Here is an 11,830-nt window from a genome sequence, read left to right on the forward strand (position 1 = left end):
CTCCCAGGGATCCCACCAGTCAGCGAGCTCCGAGCGCCCGCGCCATGCTCGCCGCTGCGCCTGCCCCTGATGCTCGCCGTGGGCCCGCCGCGGCCGCTGCCAGGCGGCCTGTTTGCCATCCCTTCGTCTGCCGGGATCTCGGTTGCCTCGATCTCGCCCCAGGATCTTCCATCCAGCGGTGCCGGCGGGGTCCCACTGGCGGCGGCTGCGGCCGGCCACGAGCTCCAGTGGCTAGAAGCTCGGGACGCAGAAGAGCACGGGGCCAGCAGCAGCACCGGCAGCAGCGGCGCGCACCCCGCCTCGCTGGTGGGGACGGGGCGCGCTGACGCCGGGCTGCCTGCCGGGGCGCTGGTCGGCGGCGGCAGCACGAAAAGCGGCGCCGAGCGCGGGTTGGGAGTGGTGGCGGCAGGCGTCGAGTCGCCCGTGGTGCACCCCTCGGCGGCGAGGAGGGTCCATTTCGCGCACCCGTGAATGATTTGTGGCTGGTTTGCCGCCGCAGCAGCCCCGTGTGCGGCGCCGGCGGGTGATGGCACATTGGTAGAGATCTTGCTGTTGCCGCGAGCTGCAAATGCGCATCGCCTTATCGCGCGATCCGAGGGCGGTGCGCCGCATGTACATACCCCATTTCCCATGGCAAACCAGACGGGGCACTGCACTTACCCCCACCACAGACAGCTCAGGCGGGTTGCCGCGCCCGCAGAGCTTCCGCAGTACACGCACTGCCACCTTTGGGCATCAATGCAGCCGGCTGGCCAGGATCAGCACTCGTGTTTCTGCTGGTGTCGGATCCCGCACCCACCTTTGCAGGCCTGCCAGGCCTCTGCAGCACGCCGCTGCTTGGCCAGCAGCTGCTTGTGCGAGCGAGCTGCGGCGGCCCCGGCCTGCCAGCCTGGCGCGCCCAGCGCCCCCCTTTGGCATGTGAATCTCAGTCGGTGGTCGAGCGAGTGAGGACTGATGGGCTGCCGGCAGCTTAGCAAACGTGCGAGCTGGCTTTCACGGGCCCGCGTCCACGAATGCTGACCGGCAGCGGACCAGGCCCGCATGCCAAGTGTATTGTGGGACCTCGCCCCGCCTGCGCCCAGCTCGGCGCAGCCCGTGCAGCGCACGCCTGCATGTCCGACACAGTGTTGCCGGCACTTTTCCAAGCGCCGGAAATGTTTTGGTGAGACAATCGTGGATCCAGCGACGCTTTCGCCTTTTTGCTCTAGCCCGTCCACCCCAACCCCCTACCCTTGGCAACGCCCAGCCAGCCGCTAGCCGCTCGTGCACACGAACAGGAGCCTGCTGGCTGGACCCGCCATAAGTTGCCAAACTTATGAGTGTGCCTGCACGCACCGGGCTTGAGCCCGGAAACACACAATGACGCGCGCTTGTGCAGGGTTGTTGGTCACCATTAGGAGCTGTGACGTGTGCGGTGCAGTGGCGGCGTCACAGAGCTGGTGTCTGCCTGCACACCAGTGAATTGGAATCCGCCTCGTACGCCTGACGTTTCACACGCAGCTGAAATCGTTTCGTTTGGCTGCTGCACGCACACACAAACATGCTCGCCGCCTCCCAGTTTGTTCTGGTCAGATGTATCTGCGTCACACCCCGCGCTCCTTCCAGTTGCCGCAACGCTAGTGCATTACTTACAATCTCCCGGCGCCCACCAGCTGGCAGCGAGGGTGGGAGCACCCTTGACTCCCCAGGCTGACTGACAAATTGCGGATGGTTGCATCGCTCGCGTGAGCTGGTTTTAGCTGACTGTCCAAATTCTCCCGTCGTCTCAAGAAACGGATTGGCTTTTGAGTAGCATCGCGGTGTCGGCCGCGACACGCGCAACAAGCCTGGCTGCATCGTGCTGTTTGCAGCAGTGAGCTACCCCCCGTGATCGTGTGGAAAGCGCACACCAGCTTGCTGTTGCCCATCGCTGCTCAACCGCCCAACCTCGATCCACAATTGCCCGCGCCGCCGAGTGGCCGGGCGAGGCTGCGGGACTCGGGGCGCTGCCAAGGAGCATGCACAAGTTGAGCTCCTCCAAGCAAATTGCCAAGCATTGTGCAATGCAGCACACCCCGTACAAGCACCGCTTGCGCTCTGCTGTCAGTACCCCTCCACCAATCGCCGACCCGCACCCGGGTAATAACCAGCCAGCAGAATCGGGCCAAACGACGTCAATGTATGTCTCGCACGTGGCTGCCATCCGGTGGCAGCACATGCTCAGGTTGGTCGGGATCAAATGAACAGCCTGGTGCGTGTGAATTAACAGCTTCTGCCTCGACAGCGGTTCCAACATGGCCCCACACTGTAGCAGCCTTGGCCCCCACGGTTACACATCCCTCGCCAACCCTGTCAGCCTTGGGGCCAGGGGTGAAAAGGAAATACAGACCAAAAACACACGTGGCTGAGGCAGACCGACATGATTCACGGATGTCACGGCCAACACCTGGCCGCAGCGAACCAATCTATGCCGATTTCTCTCATGCTTTCCCACTGTCAGACTTTCGCCGGACTAGCGGCGTGCACTTCTGCTCGGCAGGCAGTGTATTCAGGGTGGCCCTCTGAAAGGGGCATGATCCACCAGAGAATGTTGACAACTGGCGACTAACAGAGCGGAGCAACGTGAACATTGGCGGCAGTGTCCCATTACAACACCAGAAGAAGAAGGGCCTGGTACTGGTACGCGACATCGCGCCACCCCAAGGCAGGACCGTCCTTCTCTTTTGACATGGGGGAGCGGGTCGGGGCTTGCCATTTCCAGCTGCCAGTGAGAGCCTCTACACTGGTGCCCTCTGATCATATTAGCCGTCTCGTTCATCAGGTTCTAAAGTGGTCCATCACTGTGTAAAGCGAGGCCTGCGCAGGTGACCGCAGTGGGTCATATCTGGTGACGTTCAGGTGACGCCATCGACGTCGAGTCCCGGTGTGTACTTGAAATGCTGTATACAGCACGTCGTTGCTTCAAGCAATAAACACCGCAGCACGTGTAGCTTCGCGTAGTACCGTAGTACTCACCCATGACTGCTGATCTGCGGGGTGGAACCGCATTCAGTGCGTGAGCTCTGAGACTCTACATCACTAAGAGGAAGGATCAATTTTACATGCATTGCGCCATGGCGCCTAGGCTGGCACATGGCGCATGTCGCCTCGGCCGCTGCGGGAGCATAGAGCAAGCACTAGCACAGGCACGCTATTTGGCGGCGAATGCGGCGTTTGCGACTGCAGGTGGCCATGCACGCGAGCGGCACGACATGCAGCGCTGGCCCTCCAGGCGGCACAGGGCCATGCCTGGTGTGGTCGTCAGGGCCGACCCCGGCAGCGAGAGCGGAACGGAGCGCGGCAGGCGCCGTGCGCGCGCAAGCGGCGGCGCTGGCGCGGACGCGGGCAGCGCCCCTTGGGCGCTGATGGGGAGGGTTGTGAAGGAGGAGAGCATAGGGCTGTGGCAGGGCGCAAGGTGTGGGGAGGCCATGGGTGCAGCGGGGTGTGAACAAAAGTCAGCCTTTGCGGGAACCAGCAAGCTACAGTTGAGTTGGCACGAAAGTTCGCTGGACAGGCAGCATGCGAGTGCTGCACGCCGCGGCCGAAAGACCTGAAAGGAAAAGGACGGCACCTGCAATCCCTTCTCAACGTGATGCGCGTGCTCAGGGAGGCGCTGGTCGCCCGCGCGGTCGCGGAGCGCTGCGGCGGCCTCAGCGACGAGGAGCTTGCGGACAGGCTTCAGGTGCGCCCGCCCGCCTTCCACCCGCCGCCCCGCACCGCAGCGCCGGCCGGCTGAGCTCCCCGTGCCTGGCGGCTTGCACCGCTGCTGCTCGCGCCCACGCAGGCGCCCTTCCTATGCCTCGGTCTTGGCGCAGCACCGCAAAAACGGGCGCAGCCAGTGCCAGACACCAGCCCGGGGCGCCTTGCCCTCGCCACACACGCAGCCAGCACTGAACCGCCGTCCCTGCTGCCCTGCCCTGCATTGCAAACCAGGCCCTGGGCAACCTGCTCCCCACCCTGCGGGGCCGCCTGCTGCTGTTGCGGGCCGACCTGCTGGCTGAGCTGGCGGGGGATGTCGGGGCAGTCGCAAAGAAGCTGGTGGGTCGGATTATGCATCACACTAGGCAGCGAGCCGGCGGTTTGTGCACCTTAGCCCATCAGGTCATGTCTGCATGCAATTGTTTGGTGAAGCTGTGAGACAATTGTTGAGTGACTCCTCCTATAGGGGAGTGTGACACATTCCATGTTGACGGGCATTTCGCGCAGGCAGATTGCTGCAGGCGATTTGAAGGCAACAAGAGCTTGGCGCGAGGGCAATGTGTGCTTGTGCCCACCCCGCGAACCCCTCCCCTCCAGCGCAGGTGCAGCTGAGGTTGTGGTTCCCTCAGGCGGACCTCGGGCAGCTGCTGGGCAGCCGCCCCTCGCTGCTGAGCGAGGAGGAGTTCTCGCGCATCCCTGCGGCTAGGCAGCAGCTGCTGGCAAGGTGCGCAGCCCCGGGGTTGCAGTGTAAATCAGTGTGTGTTCTCGACGCGGTGTGCATGTGCATGTGTGCACTTGCACGCTTGAGCCTGCAAACAGGCAGAATCAAAGCATCCGGTTCCCTCCTCCGTATCAACCTCAATGCAGCACGTTGCTTTCGCCCCTCTCCCTCTTGACCCTCCCCGTGCGCCGCCAGTCAAAACCCAAAAACCGATGTCCCCTCCATAAACGGCAGGTATCCAGACCCAGGCAGCACTCACGGCAGCGCTGACAGCCCCTGCGCATGCACTGCAGAGGGCGGCAGCGCCATTGGCGGCCATGGCCGCGGCGGCGGCGCTGAAGGCAGCGCCTGCAGCAGCGTGGTTGACGCGCTGGTGACGCGGCAGCCCCTGCTGCTGGTGGAGGACCTGGAGGAGCTGCTGTCAGAGCTGCAGAGGTGCGCTCGTGAGATTGCAAGTATGCATCCGTGTGTTTGTGTTTGTGATTGTGTATGTGTGTGTCTGCGGGCGCAAGAGTGTAAGTATGTGTGTGTAACTTCTCTTGTGTGTGTGTGACTTCTCTTGTGAAGGCGAGTGGCTATGTGCGTTGCGCAGGGGCAAGCATGGGCTTGAGGGGATGGAGTGGGTTGAAGAGGGGTGGAGAGGGGCGGGGTGCTGCTGCGTGCCCACGGCTCAGGCCCTCTCCAAAGCAGCGTGCCCGCAGCGCACGGCGTGTTCCTAGGGCAGCCTGGCATCAGCCCGCAGCGGGCCCCACTGGACGTTTCAACAGCCGGTATGACGAATTGCCGCCCCTGACCTCTGCGTGCCCGTCTGCCGTCGGCGCTGCCTACCGCGCGCCGCCGAAGGCTGCTGCCCGGCCCTGACGCGGCGGCGGTGCTGCTGCGAGACCCAGGGCTTGCCGACAAGCTGACCAGCAACAGGGGACTCAGTTTGTGGTGACAAGGCGTGGCAGACGCACAGGTGCCGAACAGTTGCAGTCGCGGACCGCCCCTGTCCCGCTCACGAGCGCCCTTGCCGATTGCCAGACCACCTGCCGACCGGCACAGCCCTAGAGCCCCCAACATGCCCCTTCAGCCGAGGCCCGCACCCTTTATCGGCGCTGGCCGCCTCGTTTTGGCCGCGTCGCCTGTGCAGGCTGATGCCCAGTTGTGACGTCACAGGCGTGCTCCTTTCCAACCCCGACATCCTGCTCAGCTTGCAGCGAGGGACGCGGGCTCTGGGGCCAGGCGCCGAGTTCATGTCATAGGGAGTGCGGCAAGGCGGCGGCAACATCGATGATCGTGGGAGCACGGTGCTTTATCGGGCTGTAACATGCAGGCAAGATCAGTGTGCGCTTGGAACCGTCGTGCGTTGCTAGGGGGCCCGAAGACGCGCGGGCCTGGCCAGTGCAGCCATGCTGACGGTTGATCACGGCGGCAAATCAAAAGTGAGTGTGCACCCAGTCCTAGGATGGTGTTCATCCCCAGCCCCCGAGCGCTTTTCACTCACTTCCATTTGACTTGGTGTGCGGGCAGTCTCTGAGAGGGCATCTGCAGGAACGCCTGCATGAATCCATGGTTGACCCGTCCAAACGTGGCCAGCGAGAAATCAGGGCGTGCCGCGCAGAGTCTGAGCGTTCTAGAATGCACTCTCTATGACGTGTGAGCACCTCGGGACAAGCGAGGATGGAGCATGCGCGTCGAATGCGGCATCACTATCAGAGGCAGCAACTGCTCGCTGCGGCGGGATGCTCCAATGCATGTTCATGGTGTGCCACGATTGCGCATGGTGTCTCTAGAGGTCCTTCAGTACCTCGAAGAACTTCCAAGGACTGACAAAGCACCCCGTGCTTTCTTGCACTTTGAGAAAAGGGATCTGGGCTTCAGCCATTTGCTATCGGTGGCCGTCATCCGATTGTAGAATACTGAATTAACCGCATACTGGTCACAGCAGGCGTAGAAACGGCGCAGCGGTGGAGGGGTGACCTCGGGGGTGTGCGCAATGAGCATCGCCACTCAGCAGGGCCTTCGGGCCCTCAAACGGGACTCGATCGCCGTTTTACCATACAAGTATATCGGTGCATCGGCGCGGAGGTGAGCAGCGGGCTCCTGTTTGCTGCGGGAGCAGGTGTGGAGCGTTTGATTCTGCATCGCGCTCACTAATGCGCCTACCCTGGCTGCTGCAGGCCGTTGAGTGCTCTGCGTACATCATGCAGTGCCACGGCCCAGGCGGTGGCGGTGCCCGTCACTGCGACAACGCCGCGGCGCACGCCGCTGGCGTCGCCCTCGCTGCTGCCCGTGCCGGGCGGCGCGGCAGGCCCCGCCTACGGCGCCCCGCTGCGCGGCAAGGCCGAGCCGCTGGGTGCCACCTATGACAAAGAATTGGTGAGGGGCTCCGCGGGCCGGCAGGGCCTCAGCAGCGGCTGAAATTCGGCACGGCGCCGTACCCTCGGCCTCTCAAACATCGGAGCCCATCCCCGCGACATCGCCCCGAGGCCGGGGAGCCGCGAGCGCGACGCGCGCCCACGCCACGGCGCGCCTGCCGTTCGCATGGGTGTCTCTCCTTGATTAGTGGTATATGTGGCAATCGGCAGCGGGAGCGGGGGCGCCAGGCAGCCGCATAGTAGCTGGGACCGCTCGGAATCCCTTCGGTCCAGCACCACCCCCTCCGCACCCACCCAACCCCAACCCCCCAACAATCTTACACTCCTGCGACCCCCTGCACCCCCTCCACCCCCAGGATGCCTACAACTTTGCTGTCTTCTCATCCGCGGCCCAGGGCGTCAGCCTGGTGCTGTTCACCGAGCAAGACCTGGCCGCGGGCCGTGCGACCTACGAGCTGCCCCTCGACCCCCTGGCCAACCGGACGGGTGCGCGCCGCATCGCAAGGCCGCAGCGCATTGCAGCCCCATATGGGACAGCGGCACACGCGGTTTGCACCGGGTTGATGCAGCGTTTTGAACGAACTGACTGGCGCCTGCAAGCTTGCACCCGCCCCGCACACCGCAGCTGGCTTCACAACCTCCCCTCCCGACCTCGACACTGCGGTAACCTTTTGCACACACCCTGCGCCTCCCTGCGGCCTCCGCGCGCCGCGGCCTCCCATCTTCCGCGCCAGGCGACGTGTGGCACGTGATGCTGCCGCGGCTCGACCCCTCCCTGCTCTACGGGTTCCGCGTCAGGGGCCGCAACCAGGACAAGAGCCGCGCTGAGGACGGCACCCACGACCCCGCGGCTGTCGGACACCGCTGCGACGAGGTGGGTGGCGGGCGTTACATTTGCACGTGTCCGCCTGCCGTCGGCGTTGAGCAGGCGGACCAGGGGTGCTGCTCGGCGATGGGGAGGGGGAGGCTTGGGGGAGGGCTGGCCGTTGTCAGGCGCACACAGAGAGAAGTTGCCCAATATCTCGATTGGAGCACACCAGCAAAACGGAAACCTTCTTGCTTTGATAAGCATGTTGCTGATGTGACCCGTGCAAGGGGTTTTGCCCTCAATCCAAGCCACTCCTCCCCCCACACCCCTTGGATGGTCGTCAAGGTCTGCACATTGCACAACGCATCAACCCACCCCCCAACGCCCCGATGCCCCGCCGCCCACAACCCCTGGGCCCCGCCCCAACCCAAACCAGCCCGACTCACGAATGCTCATTTCCCCCCCTGTCCCAGGTGGAGGTGGTGCTGGACCCCTACGCGCGCGCCATCCTGTCGCGCCGCCGCTACGGCGCCCTGGGGCCGCGGGAGCTGGACTACACTGACCCCAATGTCCTGGGGCTGGCGCAGACGTGGCCGCAGGTAGGGCGCGCGCGCCTTGCGCGCGCTTGCGTGATGCTGATGCTGTGATCGATTTGCTGCTGCTTTTAATCAATGTTTGTCGAGGTCTAAGTGAAGCGCAGAGGCATTGCAGGCTGGTGACTCGAAATTGGTGTTTGGTGCGCACAGCTCCTGCAGCAGCCTGCTGCGTTGTGTCCCGTGCACCTGCAAACGTGGCTGCCCTTGACTCAACCCTTTGCTCCCTCCCTCTCTCGTTTCATCTCCTCCACAATTTCGGCCGTCGTCACCCACCTGCCCACCCGCCTGCACACCCCATCCTCACTATCCACTCAGCCCCCATCAAGGACACACATCCTCCAAAGCTCGATCCAACCTTATCATCAACTCCTGCTCCCCCATTTCCCAGATGGCGGCGTACCTGCCGAGCCCCGGCGGCGACGGCTTTGACTGGCAGGGGGACCGGCCCCTGGGGCTGCCCATGGAGGACCTGGTGATCTACGAGATGCACGTCCGAGGTTTCACGCAGCACCCCTCCAGCGGCGTCGAGGTTGGTGTCCAACGCGATCTTGGGGAGGCAGGGGGCTGCCCATGCCCATGCGCTCTTGATGGGTCGCTGGGTGGCAGACGCCGCGGTGAGGGGCATGAATCGGCACAGGCTCCTGGACGCCGCTGCCGAGTTTGCGCGTCGTCGGTCTGCCCAGCAGCAGTGGCCTGCGCCCTGCTGCAGGCTGGCCCGCCCCACTGCCAGGCTCGCCACCGCAGCACATGGCGTCGCCGCGGTCCTCTGGGAGGCCTGTTGCGCGGGCCTCGGCGGCCCCACCCCCTCATCAGCAGCGACACCCTCGGCGTGCCTGCCCCTTGCCTCATTGTTTCCGCGTCCTGCCCAGGCCCCGGGCACCTACCTGGGTTTGGTTGAGAAGCTGGATTACATAAAGCGGCTCGGGGTTAACGCCATAGAGCTGCTGCCGGTGGGTTGGAGGGGTGGGGTGCGGCGCCACTGGGGTGCGGCGCCACTCGGGTGCGGCGCCACAGGGGCGCCGAGTGCAGCATTGATGGGAGGGATCGGGGCCGGGAACGGGTTGCGACGAGGAAGCGCTGCATTGGCGGCGGACCGAGGGCTTGTGTTGGATGAACCTGGTACGCGTGAATCCTAACTGTGAAGCGGACTATGCAAACAGTCCACTCCGCATCCTGCTGCTGCCGCTGCCAGGTGTTTGAATTCAATGAGCTCGAGTACTACAGCCCCATCCCTGGACAGGTGTGTCTTTGTTTGGGGGTGGTAGAGGGGGGGGGACGGGACTGAACAACACCTGGGTCGAGCAAAGCTGCTGTTGGCATCCCCCCCCCTCTCGTTTTGAGTGTCAAGCAGCAAGCCGCCAGCACGTCGGTTCTTGCTTCAATTTCCCTGCCCTCGATCCGCACAGACACGCGGCAACTGACTCAACATTCGTGCAGCTCACGCTCGGGATGCATCTCTCCCTCCTCCAAATGCTCAATCCCGTCACCTCAGGAGAATTCCTATCGCTACAACTTCTGGGGTTACTCAACTGTCGGGTTCTTCTCACCCATGAGCCGCTACAGCTTCGCGGTGAGAACTCTCGGCACGCCCCCCATTGAAAACGGGTTCACATGTTTTCGCTTTCCTGAGGGGCGCGTGTCAAGTGTGGGCAGCGGTGTTCTAAAGTTCGAGAGTGCTCAGGGGCCCCTAAGCTTGCAGGGCGCGGGCTGTCATTGAGCTGTCTGATCTGCTTTGCCGGGACCAAAGGGCAGCTGGCAGGGGGGGCCTGCGGCGACCACGAGGCCCCTGTCAGCTGTCACCCCAGCCCCTGCGCCAAGGTGGGGCCCCGCTGCTCGTCCACCTTCAGATCTTGCCGTCTTCATGTCATTCCGTCTTCAGATCATTCCGTCTTCAGATCATGCACACGGCGGCCCCAGCCACCCCATCAACGGCTGCACCAAAAGCTGCATTTGTCAACGGCCTCTGACACACAGCCACCCTTGGCACATATATCACCCCGTCTCGGCGGCAATGCTGCACGCGTACCCAGGTGGCCAACGGCGCGGACGGTGAGGCGCTGCGGCGTGAGTTCAAGACGATGGTGCGGGAGGCTCACAAGAGGGGCATCGAGGTGAGAGCCAGGGTTGAAACTCGGGGTTTCACCCATCATACATAAACCGTTTTGAATTCCGTTAATGTGCTGTGAACAAGAGGGACAAGTACTAGTGCGTAGACTGAGAGGCGTGAGCATGACAAGTTCAACAGGTTGGGGTCTGGGCCACGTGCTTTGGTCTGAGGCGCGCGCGTAAAGCACGAGCGCCCCTTCGTCCGCATCCTTGCGTGATCAATCGCATATCGCAGCGGCCGACCGCGGCGGAAGCGCTGCCCCGTGGCATAGCATCACATCGGGCCACCCACCACACCTGCCTCTGATCATAGCATGCACACCAGCGTCGACCTACCCAAACCAAGGCGGCACCCGCGCGCTGCTCTGCCCTCCGCCCCAGGTGATTCTTGACGTGGTTTTCAACCACACGGCTGAGGGCAACGAGGCCGGCCCCACCATCAGCATGAGGGGCCTGGACAACCGCGTGTACTACATGCTGGCTCCAGGTGGGAGGCTGTGGGGGGTTTTGCTGAGTCAGCATGTGAGGGCGTGTTTGCGTACTGTTCCTGGAGTGTGTGTTCGTGTGTGTCTATGGTGTGCAGAGACATTGTGGGTGCATATGCGTGTGGGGGGTTGGGGGCATGAGTGTCTATTATTGTATTGTGCAGCCGGGCCCGCTTCAAGGCTGATTGCGTTCGTTGCTCAGGATGCGGTGCGCTGCATGCAGCCCCAGGGGTTTGGTATTCTTTGGCGTTCTTTTGGGTTCGCACCAAGGGTCACCTCTGGCTCTGCCAGCGCGTGACATCACCATGACATCACCTGCCCGCCCGCCGGTGCGCAACACGACGACCTCAACCCCAGGCGGCGAGTACTACAACTACAGCGGCTGCGGCAACACCCTCAACTGCAACCACCCCGTGGTGCGCGACTTCATTGTGGACTGCCTGCGCTACTGGGTCCTGGTGAGCGGGAGGTTTGACTGGTCAAAGAAGAGCTTTTGTCCCGGTCAACTGCTGGTCAAACTCTGGTCAAACTTGGGTTTCTGCAGGCACTTGCGGGCATGATGCAAGCTGTGCACAGCTGCTCGTGTACCCCTCATGGAGGGCTCGCGCCTGTCATCAGGCGTGCTCGCACCCACGCAGCTTGCGCCTGTCATCAGGCGTGCTCGCACCCACGCAGCCCCCGCTGATCCATGCGCCACAACCTGTAAACTGCCACAACCTGTAAATTCTCAACTCCACCAGGAGTACCACGTCGATGGCTTCAGGTTTGACCTGGCGTCCATCATGACGCGCGCGCACAGCGCGTGGCACCCGCAGAAGTGAGCTCCTGCCGCGCCACCCTTCCTGCTACCCGCTGTCCCTGAGTCACTGCGCCCTGCAGGGCAACCCATTGCCTGCGACCGGACACAGGTTGTGATCACTTTCATGCCCATCCCTCAAGTCAGCCCATCAGCTGGCCTCTGCCATAGCCAGTCCTCTGCATTCTTCAGGCAGGTGCTCGCCTGTGATTGCGTGCACTTGTCCGATCCCCCCCCCCCC

General features: G+C 63.4%; 2 protein-coding genes across 2 annotated transcripts in view; both read left to right on the plus strand.

The window, feature by feature from the left end:
- MNEG_3292 (Nodulation receptor kinase) overlaps positions 1-471 on the plus strand; it is a gene marked incomplete at both ends in the record, with an annotated part of 8,913 nt that extends 8,442 nt beyond the window's left edge. The window contains one exon of the mRNA XM_014048231.1: positions 163-471. Coding sequence (XP_013903685.1) covers positions 163-471 — 309 coding nt within the window. The remainder of the gene's footprint in view (positions 1-162) is intronic.
- Positions 472-3,610: 3,139 nt separating this feature from the next.
- MNEG_3293 (glycogen operon protein GlgX) lies at positions 3,611-11,614 on the plus strand (the record flags this gene model as incomplete). Its single annotated transcript, XM_014048232.1, has 16 exons — positions 3,611-3,700; positions 3,952-4,056; positions 4,320-4,441; positions 4,673-4,873; positions 6,631-6,799; positions 7,155-7,284; positions 7,533-7,672; positions 8,080-8,205; positions 8,591-8,731; positions 9,072-9,152; positions 9,395-9,442; positions 9,695-9,772; positions 10,233-10,313; positions 10,690-10,795; positions 11,151-11,251; positions 11,534-11,614. The coding sequence occupies 16 exons, from the start codon at positions 3,611-3,613 to the stop codon at positions 11,612-11,614; spliced, it is 1,800 nt and encodes a 599-aa protein (XP_013903686.1).
- Between the last annotated feature and the right edge of the window lie 216 nt (positions 11,615-11,830).

Source organism: Monoraphidium neglectum, assembly GCF_000611645.1.
Source record: "Monoraphidium neglectum strain SAG 48.87 unplaced genomic scaffold scaffold00407, whole genome shotgun sequence".
NCBI classification, from domain to species: Eukaryota; Viridiplantae; Chlorophyta; class Chlorophyceae; order Sphaeropleales; family Selenastraceae; genus Monoraphidium; species Monoraphidium neglectum.